General features: G+C 38.3%; 2 protein-coding genes across 3 annotated transcripts; one reads left to right on the top strand and one right to left on the bottom strand.

The window, feature by feature from the left end:
* The first annotated feature begins 2,123 nt into the window (after positions 1 to 2,123).
* Positions 2,124 to 7,446, top strand: slc25a55a (solute carrier family 25 member 55a). 2 transcript variants are annotated; one of them, XM_041980686.1, is made up of 10 exons: positions 2,124 to 2,214; positions 2,896 to 2,997; positions 3,375 to 3,500; positions 3,918 to 3,973; positions 5,173 to 5,263; positions 5,354 to 5,472; positions 5,558 to 5,753; positions 5,899 to 6,053; positions 6,158 to 6,233; positions 6,325 to 7,446. In XM_041980686.1, the coding sequence occupies exons 2-10, from the start codon at positions 2,978 to 2,980 to the stop codon at positions 6,482 to 6,484; spliced, it is 999 nt and encodes a 332-aa protein (XP_041836620.1). In that variant the 5' UTR covers positions 2,124 to 2,214; positions 2,896 to 2,977; the 3' UTR covers positions 6,485 to 7,446. The 2 variants fall into 2 exon arrangements, with proteins under 2 accessions (XP_041836620.1, XP_041836621.1); XM_041980687.1 differs by lacking the exons at positions 2,124 to 2,214; positions 2,896 to 2,997 and having other exon boundaries at positions 3,415 to 3,500; positions 4,384 to 5,263.
* Positions 7,447 to 8,236: 790 nt separating this feature from the next.
* tspan2a (tetraspanin 2a) lies at positions 8,237 to 17,793 on the bottom strand. Its single transcript, XM_041981690.1, has 8 exons — positions 17,570 to 17,793; positions 14,720 to 14,822; positions 10,326 to 10,423; positions 9,949 to 10,023; positions 9,757 to 9,849; positions 9,587 to 9,658; positions 9,390 to 9,473; positions 8,237 to 9,272 (listed from the first exon to the last, which is right to left on the bottom strand). Exons 1-8 carry the CDS (start codon positions 17,636 to 17,638, stop codon positions 9,207 to 9,209), a joined length of 660 nt encoding a protein of 219 aa, XP_041837624.1. The 5' UTR covers positions 17,639 to 17,793; the 3' UTR covers positions 8,237 to 9,206.
* Positions 17,794 to 18,667: the final 874 nt, after the last annotated feature.

Genomic DNA, 18,667 nt, shown 5'->3' with positions numbered 1-18,667 from the left:
TTTACACTGCAAGCAGATTGATATGTTTTAGTTTTTCTTTAACACCTCTTAGCTACCTCCCGAACTTAGGTAGCAAGATTATCATTAATAAATGGTATTGTCCTTTGAACTTTCCTACTGTGCACCTATAAGCACCAGTGAGAGATTCACATTTGGGGTTTTGTGAAAAATGTTCCAAAATTTTCTTGCTTGATTGTTTGAGCATTACCAAAATTAGATTAGCAAATGATAGCATGCTTGGAGGTGAAGATTAAACTCATATTTATAAGATTTAGCTCCCAGTCCTACATTTACTGTGGTAGAATTGCCAGATTGCATGCACCAGATGTAGTGAGGATATTCTAAAAATGTCTACAGCAAGCTGTGATGTGCATTACTTACGATTTTGGCTTGCCATCAGTTTAAAAAAAGACAAAGAAAATGCTTGCTAATGTATATATGTGAAAATGTTATTTACATGTTCATTTAAATAGAGACAAATGCATAAAACATTGCTTTATAAAATCTTCTAAAGTAAGTACCAAGTACACAGATTTCTAGCCAGGGCTAATTTGCATCTCCTTCCAGGATGGAAAACAAACAATAAACTTTATTAAATTAAAAAAAAATACTGGTATTAAACATACAATAAGATCAGTATTTACAATAAAATGTAAAATATCAAAGCAGGAAGCAGCAATAGTATATAGATGGGAAGAGAAGAAAAATAGTATGTTTGAGGGGCCAATGTGTGGGTGTTGGTGTACGTGTGGGTTTTAACATTATTCTGAAGATATACAACTTCACAGCCCAGCCCCTAAAAAAATTATCTGTAAGTTTTTTCCTTTGCATCGAATGGATTTCTGATAAATGTGATTTTGATCATCTGTTTCATATTGAAGCTTCTTCTATTCTAAGATTAGTCCATGAGTTGGTGTCTGACATAAGCGGGATGAACAAGATGCATAGAAAAGCTATTTGACAGTGAATTCCTGCCTCATCCAAAACTGCATACTTGACTTGACCTGCCCTCTGTTTTACCGCTTGTCAGTCCGGTTTTGTGTCTGCGGTGACCATTTTTCTAGAATCCCCACTGGAATGTGCCTAAACCCCATGAACACTCCTTTCTTTGGCATTCAGCTTGTAATTTTCAATACAAAGCAACTACTTTCAACAGAGACCTTTTTAGAAAATTCTACCTGCTAGCCTGACTTAACCCAGAAAACATCCCTTCAAACAATGCAAAAGGATTCTCTTTAGTCTTGATCTACATGACAGATATGTTTGTTTTACAACATAAAATTTTTTTTATCATTATTTGATTATATTAATAAAGGGGGTTGAAAGAAAAGTGAAACATTCCCACCCTCATTTATCATGTTGATGGGCTGTTTGAAGTTTCAAACACTTCATTGTAAAAGAAAATCCACACCAGAGTTTGAAAATACTTGTGCTACATTCAGAACTGTGCTTGTCAGTAGCCTGGGGCCCTTTGCTACATGTCACTCCATGTTCTCTGATCTACTTCTTGTTGCGCAAACTTCAAAATTAAACACATGATCCCAAAACCCCAAAAATAATTAAGTAGGATTAGCCTTCTATTGCATCATCTTGTTGCACTTTTGTGTAACAGTGTGTACTAGTAATGCCGTTTTCCACATAGAATAGAATAGAATGATATCATTCCCATAGTGGAGCCAGCAACTTCACCTGAGCTTAAAGCCATGATGATTTTAATTGGATTAAGAGTATCTTAACCTTAAGATTCTTTTGAGTAATGCAGCCCATAACAGTTCACTGTTATAGTACACTGCTTAATCACTTCAGATAGACAGACCTCTTGCAATGGTTTAAATATTATTTAGGGGGTTCTTGTGCGTTTTACCTCCGAATTTGAAATATGAGCTATGTGAAATTTGATAATTCATGCACCCTGTGTTACTGTACGATTGGTGGACCTAGTTGATGGATTGGTCTATTGTCCAATGGAAACTACGTACAGGGGCGCATCAATCAATGAACCGCCAAAATTATCTAAATTCTGACTGGTTAGGATTCAATGGGCGGGTCTATTCGAGGGTACTGGGTGAGCTCCTCCTCCTTCCTTTAAAACTCAATGGAAATTTCCAGTTACTCTATTCGCTTCCTTATCGGCGCAACTCAACACTACCAACAGAGAAGTACCGGCTAACGTGCAGAAACTGTCATAAAAGAAGAATACAGTCCTCTTGCAAGGTATTTGCTCAACTTATTTTTATAATAAATTAGTAAGTGTATAGTCTGTAGTTTATAGACGAGATTAATTGCAAGCTTCTTCGCTTTTTGGTACAGTAATGGTATGAATGGTCGTCTCATTTTCGTTTGTTAAATACCGTCCTCTATAAACAGAGTTCATCGTTGAAATGTTGTATTAAACCGGAGACAGCGTAGTTCATAAACAGATGTTGGTCTTCTATTTGGAGTTTGTTTTATCGCTCTGAAGAAAGTTGATTTTTATTATTATTACTAATATTTTTACTATTTTAGTGATACATTCTTATACTAGACGCGATGAAGGATTTTAAAGCAAAAATAAAAAGCAATAAACCACATCGATTTATCAAAAAAATGATCTGTCGAAACTTTAACAACGAAGTTTATACAAGTGCACGCCTTTTTGTTTAATTGTGACCCACTTGATTGAGTGGTAGGCTGTCAAGCCCATATGTGGTTTTCCGGTATGCGAACTAGAACACGCCCACGCGTTGTACTGGTAAGTTGCGGAGGGGACACGTCATAATCCCGTGACTCTGAGGTATACAGATAAGTCAAAAGCCTCTGCTGTGGGTGGGATAAGCTCATTGGACATAAGTCTTTGACTTCTCGGGAACCTGCTTAGCTGTTCTTAATCACTCTTTGTGGGTTTTCTCTCTCTAGAACTTACATTAACTTGACTGAAGAACACTTGACTCCACATCACTTCATCTTTCATCAACTGTCTCCACGTGTTAAAGTCATCATGTCTCAGCAGCAGATCAGGTAAGTCTCATTCATTCTTTTTTCCACTGTATGATATAATGAAGACTGAGTATTTGAGAAGAGAATACTAGAATAGAATTTAGTGGAATAGAATAGAATCTGTGCTACTATTTACTATGTGCTACTTTTTTTTTCATCATTAACATCATTCAAGACAATTGGTGCCTTTTTTATTTTATTTTTATAAACTCAAAGTTTTTCACTGGGTTGGATGGTGAACATTTTATCAGCTGGTATTTATTTTTTTTTATTTTAAAATCAAATGGTAGTCTGAATAGTATTCAGAAAACAAATTTATTGAATCTTAAATAAATTATTAAAATGAAGTAAAAAAAAAAAATCTTTAATGAAAGATTTCCTTTGTCACTTTCTTTCAGCCTCCCAGCCAAGCTTATTAATGGCGGTATTGCTGGCATTGTTGGGGTTACCTGTGTCTTCCCCATTGACTTGGCAAAGACCAGGTTGCAGAACCAGAGACGAGGGCAGCAGGTCTATAAGAGCATGTAAGTATTTATAGCTCAAGTTATCTTAGACGACACACTCACCACTACTCTGCTAGTCCAATCTCTTTGGTGTTACACCTACTACGTCCACGTATAATCCTGCACTATCCTTGCTAATTCCACATTGACACATGCATGACAGCACCATGAATATGTAGAATGAGGGATATTCCTGGCTTGATGTAATGTGACAGCGATCCCTCTGTCATTCTTCTTTGAGGAGGGCCTCACACCTAAACATGCCTTTTGAAAGGGCGGATCCCCAAAGCTTAATGTACCGTTCTACTATTTGCTTTTCCTTTAGTGTAACTTCTATTGGCTTTTTAACATAAGTTTAATAAAACTTACAACCATAAAACTTTGAATAGTGCATTTTTACTATTTGTTTTAAATGATCATACTGCTGTCTTGTTCTAGGATGGACTGCCTTGTCAAGACAGTTCGATCAGAAGGATACTTTGGAATGTACAGAGGTAAGATTTATACACATCTGAGTAATAAGAAGCAGTAGGCTAGCATTAGTAGAAGTTCAGCAAGAGGATTATTGTAGGAAAGGGTAAGCTCTCTGGAGATTAAACATTTCCATGATGGGTTCTTTTTAATCTTAACTGTTCATCTGGAGGTAGTCTCTTTTTTATTAATGCATGAGATTCTTGATTTACTGAAAATGTAAATTAAATCATAATGGTTTGAAGGAGAAATTATATAAATAAAGTTGTAGTTGGATTTAATGTTATACATCCATTTTATTGAAACCAGATGTGCTTTCTCATTGTTGGTAAAAGAAAAGTGAAAATCTACAAAGAAAAATGCAGACCATTAGACCAGGTCTCTGCTTTTGTGAGGAATGCTGTTGTTTGCATCTGTGTTTTTCATATTACAGACTTGGGTCCCCCTGGGATATTGAAGGCTAGCCGATAAGGCGCAGCCACGCTGGAGGCAAATCATTAAATGGTTCTTACTATATTGCTCTATTTTAAAACTATAGGCACAAGTTTTTGTTTTGCCATCTGTTTGTTCTGTAATTTGACTTCTTATTAGTAACTACTTAACCTGTCTCCACTGTCCTGTCCACATGTCTTCAACTGTCATTTTCAAGTCTATAACTCATGTCCTTCATAGACTTTGGTTCAGCTTCCAAACAGCTCTGTAGTGAACCAAGTTTACTTTGGATAAAATGGTTCCTCAGACGAGTCTATAAGATTGCTCAAAGTCTGCTCACATAGTGCATAGTCTGTCCTTTCACTAACATCTCGTAAATCTTGTATGTTTTCGTTAACCTCTTTGCAGACTTGTAGTCATTCAGTAGACACAAAACTTTCCTTTGAGCTTTCTCCATTAAGTGGGTCTTGTTGGCAAACACTTACTTCATTTCAAAACTTCATGTGTGCATCTTCAGCTGGATAATTTATTACCAACAGCTGTCCCTCTGTCTTCTGTTTGTTCTCATTTTCTCCTCTAAACACTTTTTTTTTTTCTTTCTTTTAAAGCAAAACTCCATTTTACTGAAGCTTCTTAAAGTTGAGCATTTGTCTTTGTGTAGATTAGCTTTACGTTTAAGTATTACATTCTAATGTTGTAATGATAGTGACAGGGAATGTTTATTTGTCCATGTTCTGAATGAAACCTGATAGTGGCTTCAGTGCTAACTGCATGTGTTTTTTTCCCTCAGGTGCAGCGGTAAATTTGACCTTGGTCACGCCTGAGAAGGCTATCAAGTTGGCTGCTAATGACTTATTCCGACATCACCTCGCCAAGGATGGGTGAGCACAATCATGAGGAAAAAAAACAAATCACTGGAATTTTATGTTTGTGTGCATTTGTAGTTTTACTCAATGCATGTGTGTTAACAGGAAGGGTTTGACAGTGTTCAAAGAAATGCTAGCGGGTTGTGGTGCAGGCATGTGCCAGGTTATCATCACTACCCCCATGGAAATGCTCAAGATACAGCTCCAGGATGCAGGCAGGCTGGGTAAGAGGCATATAAAATTATTTTAGTGTCTGTAGCTTACTTGAATACATCATTATCTAATGCATATCTCATTTCTCCTCTAAAGCGGCCCAGCAGCAGAAACCAGTCATGATGTCTCCCACAAAGCTTGTGGCCACCAACACTGTGCTCACCCGCTCCTACAACTCTGGCACCGTGGTGTCAGCACCAAAAGCTGTGTCAGCCATGCAGATTGCAAAGGAGCTCCTGCATACGCAGGGAATCCAGGGCCTCTACAGAGGCCTGGGAGCAACACTCATGAGGTAAAGCTTGCTTTTTTATTTATTTTGTCTTTCTGATGTAGAAGCCAATGTGAGTTAGTCTATTTTTATTTACTTTGTGTCACATTTTCAGTCTGAAAAGTGTTTTTTTTTTTTTTTCTCTTTTCTTCTTCTTCATTTCTTTTAGGGATGTTCCCTTTTCCATTGTTTACTTCCCATTGTTTGCAAACCTGAACCGCCTGGGCCAACCCAGTCCTGCAGAGTCGTCACCCTTCTATTGGGCGTTTCTCTCAGGCTGTGCTGCAGGATCTGCTGCTGCGGTCGCTGTCAACCCCTGTGATGGTACATTTTCTACGATGTTTAATCCAAAATGTTACATGTTAAAACTTAATGCCAGCCCTAATTTTTTTTCCCCTCTCCATCTCCATGATTTTTAATCCTTCCAGTGGTAAAGACGAGACTGCAGTCTCTGAACAAAGGGGCCAGTGAGGAGGCTTATAGTGGAGTTGTGGATTGTGTAAGGTATGACAGCACGTCCTTGACAATTACTCACTGTTGCATACTTGGCCCCTCATGTTTGTATATAAATAAACCTATCTCTCTGTCTCAACAGTAAAATAATGCGGAAGGAGGGACCCTCAGCCTTCCTGAAAGGTGCGGGCTGCCGGGCTCTAGTCATCGCACCTTTGTTTGGAATTGCACAGGTCATGTACTTTGTTGGTGTTGGTGAATACATCCTGGACAACTCGCCTCTCAGCTTCCTCTCAATGTGAGACCACTAAAGCCCGCTGAGCACGCACACGACCTGGTGGGACAACTGGCAGCTACATACAATCACTTTACAGTAAAGCAGAGAAATTGTCTGAGTCGGGACTTGAAGATGTGAAGACCTATGATTTTTAACAACCTGTATGGTCGACAGCTGTGTTGCACTTAAACACTTTTGTGACTTCTTCAATAGACGAGGCCATTGTACTTTTAAGCTGTTGGCCTTTCTTCTGCTTGGGGATTCTGAGTCACAATGTTAATCTTTCTTTATCCCCAAACAGTCATGTTTGGTTTCCCTCTGTGAGGGAGGGGAGTTCATGTCATTAAAGAGACCTTTTTTTTTTTTTTATTTTATTTTTTTGCATAATAAACTTTTGTATTGTTTTGTATGCATATAATAGTTGTTTGACAAAGCAAGAACTTGAAATTATTTCAATATTGTTTTTTTTTTTTCATTTCCATTGCAGTTCGTGATTCAGAGCATTTCACTTGGAACTAACAATTTATTAATCATACATAGGGCCCAGTTTACAGAATTATTCTTATATTTACATTTCCTATAATAACTTGAGTGTAGATGTGTAGTGTGACTGATTTTCAGCCTTTCTTATTGGTAAGGGACCACATGGTTCACCCAACTGTTTAAGTGTCCTCATCTGTGCTGAATAGTGCACTGCTGCTGTTTCTGGTCTGCTGAATGCCATCTTTATATCATTGTGAAAACTTGACATCATTTATTTACATTATGTTTGTTTGTTAATACGACTTCACTTGAAATATTTTCATATACTTCATTATATATTAACTTAATGTCATTTCTGGTTTTATGCTCCTGCAGATCAGTTAAGTATTTGAGTCTGAGAAGAAACATATTTAGCCTGAAATGAGCATTACTGTTGATACTGTGAGAAATGACTGTTAGCTGTTTTTGTACACATTGTATACATTAAACTTGCAATTCACCCACTCCATGTTCATGGTGGTGCTTTTACTTTTGTTTTTAAGCAGTAGACAGTAGGTAGGTAGGTGTGGTATTCTTTAAGGTCAAGATCTTTTTACACCTTCACTTTAATCTGTGGCGACTTTGCTGTACTGAAAGTGACTTTTTTTTTTGTTTAAACTCTATTAAGTCTGTGAAATATTTAACCAAGTGGATGCTAATAAAGAAGCATATATTTTGTAGTGAAAATGAATGGGAGTTAAATGAGTATGTTTTAATGATGAGTAAGTAACCCCCTCGCCTTCGTTCTGTTATCAGTCTCGATGTTTAACTGAACTATTTTCAGACAGCCAGTGCCTCTGTGCCAAGGTGCCCCTGATGTAGCTTACTAACTCAGTAATGACTTTTACTGACATCACAATTTGCTTGACTCGTGTGTTGGATGTGAAGCTCTTTGTATTTTAAAGAGGTGCTAAAGTAAGCAGAGTTCAAATATGGAGATGGAAATAAAGTTGAAGAATTAATTTACCTGGAAGGTTCATTATCACTCTGTGAAGAAATGACCTTTGTGTAAATCTAGAATAATTTCTGTTAATTTTAACATTAGTATCCAACTTTTTTATCTAAAAATGAGCAATCCATGTGACTGTAGTGTCTTATCAGTGGACCTACACACAGTTCAACGATCAGGAAACTCCCAAACCACAAAATTTACATCGATGCCACGTTCTGCTCTCTCTTCTAACAAAACAGGAAGAAAGCTTGTGATTCAGGAACAAGCGGAGGTTCAATCAGAAAAAGTATCAGTAAAAGCACCCAGTATTCTTTTTTTTTTATTATGGTTAACAGTGTGATATAAACTATTCTATAATTCACATCTTATTGGCACACCAAGGAAATATACATCCACAAAAACACACAGAATGCAAACTAGCTCACTGTTGTAGTTCAGATGTGCAGCAGAAGAACTCAGCCAGCACATGATATTATTGACCACTCAGATAGGTTTGGAAATTTACAAAAGGCAGTTTATCATCAGACCTTCCTAACCCTTTGGGTTGATATCATATCTACATGTCCTCTATTGTGCTTTACAGTAAAAAATACTTGAGAATGGAGGCAGGGAGCAAGCTCAGCTGTTATGTACACATTCAAATCACAAATAGGCAAATAGTTCAGTAGCTGTTGGCTTGTATGTCTGACTAAATCATACTAAGTAGGCACATCATGGAAATTTACTCTACAAGGTAGGCTAGTCCTCAAAACACTTAAGCACACAATTTATGATTGGCATTAGAGCTAAAAGAGCAAGAAAATGCACAGAATAAATCATGTTAACTACAGATGGGTGTCCATATTTACAGCAGTACTCCTCAGTCACAGCTTTTCCTGTAACAGAGAAGTTGTCATGTACTGCGTTATAGCTACAGTGCAGCTCTGCAGCTCGGTGGAGCACCAGCAGTCTAACAAAAACATGTTAAAAGTGAAGGATGTCACAGAGCTGTGCTAAAGCGCAGCACGTGTTATGGAAAAGGACAGAAATAAATCAGTGTTGCAGTGCTGGTGGAGTTGAGGGGAAGGTGTCAATATAAGAATCCAGCGTATTGTGTTGAATGTGCTCCATGTGGTGAACCTCCCCACCACTTCAGTCTGGACTACAAGGAATGCCGTTGAAACGTAACTTTGGTGTTCCCCTTCTCACGCAGATGCATCAATTAAGAAGGGTTGAGTGAGTGTATAGTGGCCTGGTTGCTGGTGGGTGGCTGGGCGGAGGTCAGCACATCATCTTATATAACCTCTCTGCTGTTCCTGATGGCACAGCACAGGACCATACTGAAGATCATTCCAATGATCTGAAAACAGATGTTTTGGTACAAGTTGAAACACATAATGCAGCCTTACGTCAGCACCACAAGCATCTTAAAAGAGAAAACATGTAAGCTGAGGCTTAAGATTTTGTAAATTCTCACCACCACTCCAGCAATGCCAATTCCAATATATCCAATGATGTGCAGCTTTTCATTAAAGAAGTCTATTATTGCAGTCAGACAGTCCTTTAGAGAGAAAACATTCACACTGAAGTTTCACCATACAATCTGTTCATTGTAATCAGTGCTATAGTGCCACCATGTGGGCTTGAAGCATCACAGCTGACAGGTGTGGTTACCTGGGTGCCCTCTGGAGCGTCTGCACACAGAGCCTGAGTTGTGTCCGATGAGGAACCTCCACAGCAGTTCAGCTGTGAATACAAACAGTAAAACATAAATATTGTTGGATGGTGCTGTGGATGATAACAAAGACAAAGACATAAGTGAACACAAGACATGCTGTACTCACAATCTTGTGGTAAATCAATGCGATTGCGGTGCCATTTGAATTGTTATCATCAGCAACAGAGCTGCTATAAAACTTTTGGACTTCTTCAGCAATCTGTTATGAATAAATTAAAAGGACTAATTAAGTCATCTAAGGTGACACTTTGGCATTTGATTTATCAATAGGGAAAATAATTAAATAATAAACTTTTACCTGTTCCTTGTTCATGAATCCAAACACACCAGCAGTGATCTCTGCCCCAAAGATTATTAGGAGACAAGCAAAGAACTGCAGAGTAAGAAAAGTGAACAGATTACTGCCCTGAAATGGGCTGTTTTTTTAAATAACTGGCATCACTGATTTAATCATATTTCATGGGTCCATGATTTTCTAATAATTAGTACCATGTTACCTTGGCATTTGTAGACAACTTAATTTAAATTAATTATTTACCAGTTATAATCCAATAAAGATAACTGTTTTTATCTTCTCAAATTTACTGTAAGTTATGTCACCTAGAGCCACATTAAAACAGCAACACCACAGAAGAAGAATGCCACAAGACAGCACTTTTGAGCCTTTGAACCTACCGATGCAAGGAGACACTGAGACTCACGCACAGCCCCAAAACATCCAAAGAATCCAACAACCATCATCAACCCTCCTGCACCGAGGAGGATGTACACGGCTGAGGAGACACAAGCAGACAGATTACTTAATGTAGTATTTGTAAAAACCCGCCAGATTATTGTGGCTCTGCAGTTCACGGGTTCAGCTGAGGGTGGCAGCCTGATCCAAACACCTTCACATTTTGGTCACGCAAAATTTATAAAACAAGATTGTTTGTTGTGTTTGAGTAGCAGATGGAACATGTAGGTGGAAAGTTGCTTAGAAGCCCAAAAGCATCAGAGCAGCCTCCCACAGCTCAAAGTCTGATTATCATCCTACTCCTTCACTGTGAATTTTACAGCTTTCCATCAAAATGGCCAGCTGTGTTTGTTGCCTGGCTTACTGCTTCTTTTAAAGGGATGAGTGTGTAAACTGTGTCCATGCTGTACAATTTAAATATGTGAAATCCACAGGAAGATACTGGTTTCAGTGAGGGTTTTGTTGGCAGTTCAATAAATGGAACCACTGAACTCTTTTCTCCTCTGGGAACTTACAAATATAGCTCCAAGCCCTTCCCATATATGGACTACATTAGATGTCTGAGGCATGGGCAGGGCCTGTGCTTTATCATGATCCAACAGAACCCCATGTGATGGAGTAGACTCCACAGAGAAACAAGGTTTCCGCTTGACTCTTTTGATGCATTAGTCCGGTTTCCAGTTACAGACTTTTTCTTGCATGCTCTTGCAGAGTAAAGCAGATACCATCTGTCTCATTAAATGGCAAATCAAATTTTAGAGCATTTGATTGCTGTAGAACCAGACCCTCTCAGCTCCCTTCAAGCTTGGGTGACGTCACCTCCTCTGCTCCCCTACTCTCAGCCTTCACTACTGAGACCTCTACACTGTAACTATACACCAGGCTGGTCCCTGAGGTCCACACTAAGGGCCTAATCAGTCACACAGGCAGCAACAACTGCAGCAATTTAATTAATCCACATGGGTCCAATGCAAGCTGTTGTTTTCCTGCTGTCGAACAAAAGGGGAGGTAAAGACGCAGTGAATCATCTGCTGACCTGCAGAGAGTTGGAAGCCCAAGATGCAGGGTTTCAAAGTGAATACCCTGTGTTAACAATGAAAAGTATGATAGGTCAAGAAAGCTTCCACTGTATATAAAAGGTGTCAGCATAGAACTGATATAACCTGCATATTATTTTCCATCAGTTTATCACTGACTACAACATTCACTATTTAGCCACAGCACTTCCTCTTTGTGAATCTGGTGACATCTCGCAGACACCTGCCAGTTATTAACACACATCAATGAATGTAAACATCTGTAACATGTCATGGTTTTCTTATACACATGTGATGGCTGTGTACATATTGGAGAGCATAGATGTGACAGAATGGAAAGTGAATCATCTACAGGGAATGCCGCCCCTTTGCCTACTTGTGGTATCACTATGTTTAGTGATGAACGCAGGCAGCGAGGCTCCAGTATTTGGCTCGGGAAGTTTATCATATTTGATTTGTAGTGGCTGATCCTCTGCAGGATCATTGAAATGTGCTGATGCTCAGCTTACGCCTCAGTTCAAATATAGAACTGTCATAATTTCAGCAGTATGTGGGAATTTTTGCAGTCCTAAAATAAAATGAGTTAGACCACACAAACCTGTCAAAGATGCTCAGTTGCTTCCTGCTATCAAGCTCCTTTTCATTTAGCTATGCTGAATGAGATGTATAAAGCACTGAATCAAGATAAGAATATAGACATGAGCTGTTACTAATATTTTACCTGCTGCTTGCCAAGAGACAGTGTTCCAAATTGTTGAATAGGCTGGCACAACTATTATAAGCATGCTGCTCGTCCTCATCTGTGATGTGGCTATTCTTGTTTCTCGGGCACACGCAGAGATGGCAGTAATGAAATAAAAATGCTTCGGTGGTTTACTTAGGTAGATTTTTTTTTTCCTTTTCTCTGAGTCCTCAACACATTTTAGCAAAAATATCTTCACGTTCTACCCTTTATAGTAGAATGCATTTGACTAGAACTAGAACTTTTTTATCCACACCATTTGTATCATCTCAACATCAAGGTAATTTTCAAGCCAGCTAATCCTCCTCCTCCTCCATCCTCGACTTTATTTACGTGATATGTTAGAAGCCGTCGGTTTAAGAAACATTCTTAGGAAATGAGCTGTATCACTTTTTATTATTTTCAGTGAATTTTTCTTTATTCAATTTAAAGTCAGAAAGAGAAGAGATATTTATATATAAATATATGTATATATATATATATATATATATGTGTGTGTGTGTGTGTGTGTAATATTTTGACAGTCATGCAAAACAAACTGATGCACCCATATAAATGGCACGCGCTGGATCATAAAGTAATGTTTTGAAGCTTTAAGTTAATCCTGTTGGCTGTTGCCATGGAAAGTTTAAGTTATATACAAGCAGCTGTCCACACACATACATGTTAATGGTAGTTTCTTGTCATTTTTAATGTGGCCCCATCCTACTGCATAATGCTTTATTTCTACTCTGACTGGAATCATAATTAACACAATGTACATCATGTCTGGCTAAATGAAATGTGAAAGTAGTGATTAGAACCAAAAACAGTTCAAGTCCCAGAATATTTGCAAGTCAAATCGAAGCAAAATGATCTTACCTGCTGTTACTGCTTTACATTTTAAAATAGATAACTGCCACATCACCGTGTATCTGGATAAAATGCATGCCTGTCTGCTTATGTTTGTTGTGTGCTGTTTCTTTTTTCTGTTTTTTATATGAAAAAGTTATTTTGTTTGATTTGTTTTTTAAAGGCTGTTCTTCATGATATCATACCAGCCACCAGAGGAGTCTTAAGGATAGTGTTCTGCCACCTGACACACCCAACCTGCTTCTCCTGTCCTGAGGGAGGGAACCATGACAGCACAGCAGGGAGCTGATGAAGTGAAGTCACCATTTTAGGTCATGGTCTGAACGGGACTAACAAGAGAAGGCTTCATTCTAATCATCCGCTCCTACACAGAACAAGAAAGAGAGGGCCTATTGTATTGATTGCTGAATACTGAAGGCTGTTTGTCTTGTGTACTGTATGTTTTAATAATCTGCTGTGTGTTTAGTGGGAGTTTAGCAAAGAAATTATTCATTCAGTATTCAAAAGCAACCTGACTGCAAAACGCTACAACTTTACATGATATTTAGGAAAAAGAGACAGATTTTCTTGATGATAAATAAGAGGTTCTGGTTTATTTGTAACCACTGTATAAGTCTTATTAGATTTGTTAAGTGATGGTTTTAACATCTCGTGTTCATGATTCACCATTTTGGGCCTTACAAAGCCATACATGACTAAACTGTGACCATAAAGCATAGAATCACTGATCAGAGGGAGTGAAACTAGGTAATGAATAACAAGAGAGAATCTAGTTAATTTGGTTATTATTATCTCATGTTTTGTATGGGAGAAGTTGATGCTCTTTACTATCTAGTAGCCATGTTTGGTATTGAAGGTATTTCTGCTCTGGCTTTACTTTGCATTAAAGATGCAGTTTTTGGCCTGATGCAAAAGAGAATGAGTGCGAGCATACAATTCTACTGCACTCTAGAAATCTGGCTAAGCAATCATGTAGATAAAACATAAACATGAAACAAGAACTTGCGGTCCTGAAAGCTTTGGTCATGGTTAGCAGAAAGCTAAACTATTAGCAACATGCAAAAATATGTGCCATCTAGCCACTCAAACTGCACCCCATGCAAAACCTTTAACATTAACAGGAAAATGAAGTTAGCAGTTATAATTAAGGAGAAAAATAGTAGAATACATTAAATATCCAAACTGCAGTTCAAAGAGTGCATGGTGCCTCTCATAGTGACAGGTGTTTGATGTGTTTGTTTTTAGAGTTTCAGTGGTGTACGTCTGTCTTTTGTCTTTTTAATAGCTGTTCAGTGCAAGTGCATGTTGCCAGAATTACAACTTTTCAGAAGAAGAAGCCAACATTGAATCAGCTAAAAGTATCTGCATTGTATCTTTATTGCCAGTCTGAAAAGATCTGTGATTGGTCCAGGTCTCCTGTTACAGGCAAGCTTTAATATAAGCTGAAAACAGAGCTGTGAAAAGGTGCAGAGATGTACTTTCCTCTCAACCATCATGAGCTATAATGTGCTGTATTTTTATCATGTGTCAAAAACAAAAAAAAAAAAAAACTAAAGATAAAAAAAAAACAACTTTTAATTGCACTTTCTTTATCCTTGAAGTGGTGGAACAAATTACATGTCTGTTAAGCATTCAGCCCTGTCCACCTATCTGATGTTCTGCAGATATTTTACAGAAATACAAAATGGTAAACTTTGTGGCATACCTATGAAGAAGGTGTCGGGGGCGCCGTCGCCAGTCAGGAGTTCCACCGTGTTTGGGTCAAACCTGAGCCACAGTCCCACCGCCAGCACCAACAAGCCCGACAACTGAGGATTGATGAATTTTAAAATGAAATATTTCTTACACACACTTACACACTTCTGCTTAATAATAATGACATTTTAAGATCACACACTTTGAAAACATGAATCAATTTTCACTTTTCATTTAGTTTGTCTTGAAAACATTTCACAGTAACACTGTGCAGCCCCTCATGTTCATTTATTTAGAATATTTTCAGTTAATTGACATTCTGCAGGTGCTGCTCTTGTGTTTGTCTTGTCAACAAAGTAGCCGCAGATATTCACTGCCTGCTTTTTCTTCCGTTTATTCAAAACAAGCTCCTGCTATGAATGTTAATGCTGCGCCTCTTGAGCAACTACAGTCTTTTTTTTAAACAGAAAGTAGAAATAGAAATTCAAGTATCCCTTTTGTGAAGCATCATTCATCCCTGGCTAAACTTGACCTTAAATAAACTCTGAGAAAATTCCCAAAAAGGTGAGAGTTTTACTTCAGGGAACAACTTTGACCACATGAACTACATCTGAACATCAGTATCAGAGACCCATCTCCCACAGTGCGTTTCAGCCACAGGCTGTGCCAGCCTCACAGCGCCTGGATGATGTAACTCACACTGGCATTGGCTACTTATTTGGCTCTGAACCCCAAAATGACAGTGCAGTCTATTGCTGCTTTTGGGCACGACCACAACAGCTCTGCTTTCAGCCCCAAAACTGCTACACAAAGAAGCTGCTGTCAGTTTGGGTGACAAAAGAGATCGCCTTACAGAGCACAGAAGAGTCAATGCAGCCTCTTTAATCCAGATATCATTTAACAGTAAAACATCAGTATCCACTGACTGCTGAAAGAGTTCTAGACATAAATGAGTGTTAGATTGAGCTCAGGCTGCTTTGCCTTTACATCTCTGTATCAATATTTACATCCATCACAAACTGTAAAATTAAATGTAGCTTTAGTTATCCATTGTTAGTTCTTCTTAACTACATTTAAAGCATAATCAAATAAACGTGGTGCTGATACACCCAAAAGCTGAGGTTTACAAACTGCAACTTGAGACACAACAGATACTCGGGGGGGAAGAAGAAACCTGTTTCTGCTGCACACATCTGTTTGTTTCTCTCTCTCTCTCTTTTTTAAAAGACATTTCACGCTTACTTGTGGCTTACTTAATTGTTTATCATTTTTTAGATTCTAAGAATTATCAAGAAGAGAGAATATATAAACTACATTTAGAAGAACAACTCTAATTCTGCTTATTTGCCATGTGTGATGAGCAGGGGCGAACAAGATGGGCCAGTGCCCCCCTTACAGCAGGCTTGGGACCTCTGTTTCACCCCCTGCTGAGGGCAGAATCTAAAGCATTCATTTTTTTAAACCAAAGTGCGGCTCAATTTTCCAGTCGGACCCAATAATAAAATGCACCACCAGTTAAATAGCAGTTTACTGATGTATGTAACAGTGTTATAAGCCTAAAAATCCAGGGCTGTCATGCAAAGAGATTCATTTGTGGAATTAACATGTTCATTTTGTTTAACAGATTAATGCATATACAACCAAATTTGGCATAATCTCAACAAGAGAAGCTGATTTTCGGTATATAGGTGTCCCATCACATGAACTGAACCCACTGAAAACTACTCCAGGTTGTCCTGCCCCCTAAAAGGAAATAGATCTAATTTTTGAGTTGCTCTTATATTACTATTTATTTATTTACTTATTTACTTATTTTTTCAAATAATCTGCTGACCTGATTATAAATAAACAAGCTTTTTTGTCACATAGTTATAATTAGAAGATATAACTGTAATTGAATTGTGGTGATAATATTACCTTATTTATACAGTAAACATTTAAATCCTTGAAGGCTGTCTTGTTTTTTTTTTTTTTTTTTTTTTTTTTTGCCCTTCGTCCAACGTTGCCCTCTGTCTAATGTTGGTCTAGAACTGCCACTAGTGATGAGGTTTTACAAGCCAAAAATATTTAAAACCACAGCTCTGAAACATGTTTACAAAATAGAAGGTGACATCTTCAAATAATAGTGTCTATACAGGAAAAAACATTGAGTTGAATTCACAGTAGCAGAGCTGTAGGTAGCCTAACTTATATATATATATATATATATATATATATATATAACCTGAATACTGCAGCAGGAAAGTCGCAGCACTTTGTCAAATCCTGAGTGGATCTGTGTTGGAAAAGTAGCAGCACACTGCAGCTCTGATATATTTGTTGCAGAATGACCTGAGTACTTTCTATTCAGCATAAATAATAATGAGTATTTTAAATGGTTAGTGGCCTGCAGGCCCTGACGGGATCAATTGAATAAACATTAAAACACTTTATGTGTATTTAAAAAGATTTAGCTTTTAATAGATTGTATTAAAAGGATGTGATCAATCATATGATTTGGGTTAGAGAACATATGGAGGCAGGGCAGTCAGAAAGAAAGCAGGTGCATGGAGTCTATCTGCAAGACGACATATTCACTTTCAGATTTTCTGCTGAATAAGTGACTAAACACCATCACGACAATTATTCACAGGCGGGCTGCTGTATCCAAGATGTTGAACACGTAAACACCAGATCGAGGCGGAGCTGACTAACAGGTTTTTACATGAAAACATCATTCTTTCACCCCAAAAAAAAACACACCAACGATAACAGCAGCAGCATCCCAAGAAACAAAACGGATACAGGTGATGAGGGTGTCTAATCATTTAAATAGCAGTAACACTGTTTCCTTGCAAACCCGTTTGTGGAGTGGACTCACCCAAAAGATGAAGTTGAAAACGAAGAGCAGATATTTCACGCATTTCATCCCACCTTGCACTTTGCTCATGATGCCACCGGATTTGTCGATGTGTCCGATCTAAAGCCTTCTCGATTTCGCAGAATCTAGTTTCTTCCAGTTGGACATCAACCCGTGCAATGATAAAGACCTGCCCCGTTACACCGCACACAACATGCGCACAAAGCGTTGCACAGGCTGCCGCCGCTGCCGCCGTCTTGCTCCGCCCATTAGTGGCGCGAGTATTTATGAGGTGGGGTTCAGAAGCGATCTCGATCCCCGAGAGAGACATTGAGGGTCTGTGAATAATACAAGTTTGTTGCCAGTTTAAGTTTATGATGCATGAGGGTTGATTGAACAGAGGGTGGGCATGGTGTGTTTAACTATTATAACAAAGGCAATATCTCTAGTTATGACTAAAACTCAACTTAGATCTGTGTGACAGGGGCGCCTGTTAATGCTCAAAGCTGCATAGTTTAAATTACTTGGAGCAATAATAACAATTTAAACAAGCTGTTTAGTTTAATAGTGTCATAAAATATGCTTGTTACATTAATTCTACACACCTAAGCAGATACGGAGATGGCTCAGTTAGGTTTATTTCCACAAATTTGATTAGATGTACGGATTCAAATTAGCTTTCCTGGAGAGTGGAGCAGTATTTGCTTATATAAATATCCTTAGAAGCTGGGCAAGAGTTCATAGCAGAGTAGGCCTAACTGCTCTACCCTTCATGGGTTACTGATATCAGTGTTTATTATGAAAATAGTATCTTGTGTCACCTTAAACACAGTTTTAACAACGCTCAACAGAGCTTAGGAATATATATAGAAACAGCAGTTGTGGCTTGATTGCCAACAAATGCAAAACGGGAGACTCCTACCGATTCAAGTTTTGACAGATGGGGTTTAAAGAGAAATATAATAACTTGTGTCTATAGAATCACCACTTTTCCCAACCAGCATGTCTTGGACATGTGAAAAGAAGCCAGGACTCCTTACAAAGATGGATCCCAGCCGTAGCGGAACCTTCTTGCTGTCCTGAGACAACACTGCCCTATTACACTCTGAGAAAGCAGCT

The sequence above is a fragment of the Melanotaenia boesemani genome, chromosome 3 (assembly GCF_017639745.1).
Source record: "Melanotaenia boesemani isolate fMelBoe1 chromosome 3, fMelBoe1.pri, whole genome shotgun sequence".
NCBI classification, from domain to species: domain Eukaryota; kingdom Metazoa; phylum Chordata; class Actinopteri; order Atheriniformes; family Melanotaeniidae; genus Melanotaenia; species Melanotaenia boesemani.
Note: the sequence above shows the minus strand (reverse complement) of the source record. Positions and strands in the feature narration are given on the sequence as shown.

Coding starts and splice junctions, on each gene's coding strand:
- slc25a55a (XM_041980686.1), top strand. CDS start 2,978: ATGTCTCAGCAGCAGATCAG. Junction 3,501..3,917: donor CAGCAGGTCTATAAGAGCAT/GTAAGTATTTAT, acceptor GTCTTGTTCTAG/GATGGACTGCCTTGTCAAGA. Junction 5,473..5,557: donor CCAGGATGCAGGCAGGCTGG/GTAAGAGGCATA, acceptor TCTCCTCTAAAG/CGGCCCAGCAGCAGAAACCA.
- tspan2a (XM_041981690.1), bottom strand. CDS start 17,638: ATGAGCAAAGTGCAAGGTGGGATGAAATGCGTGAAATATCTGCTCTTC. Junction 9,659..9,756: donor CATTGATTTACCACAAGATT/GTGAGTACAGCA, acceptor TTGTATTCACAG/CTGAACTGCTGTGGAGGTTC. Junction 9,474..9,586: donor ACGCTCCAGAGGGCACCCAG/GTAACCACACCT, acceptor TTCTCTCTAAAG/GACTGTCTGACTGCAATAAT.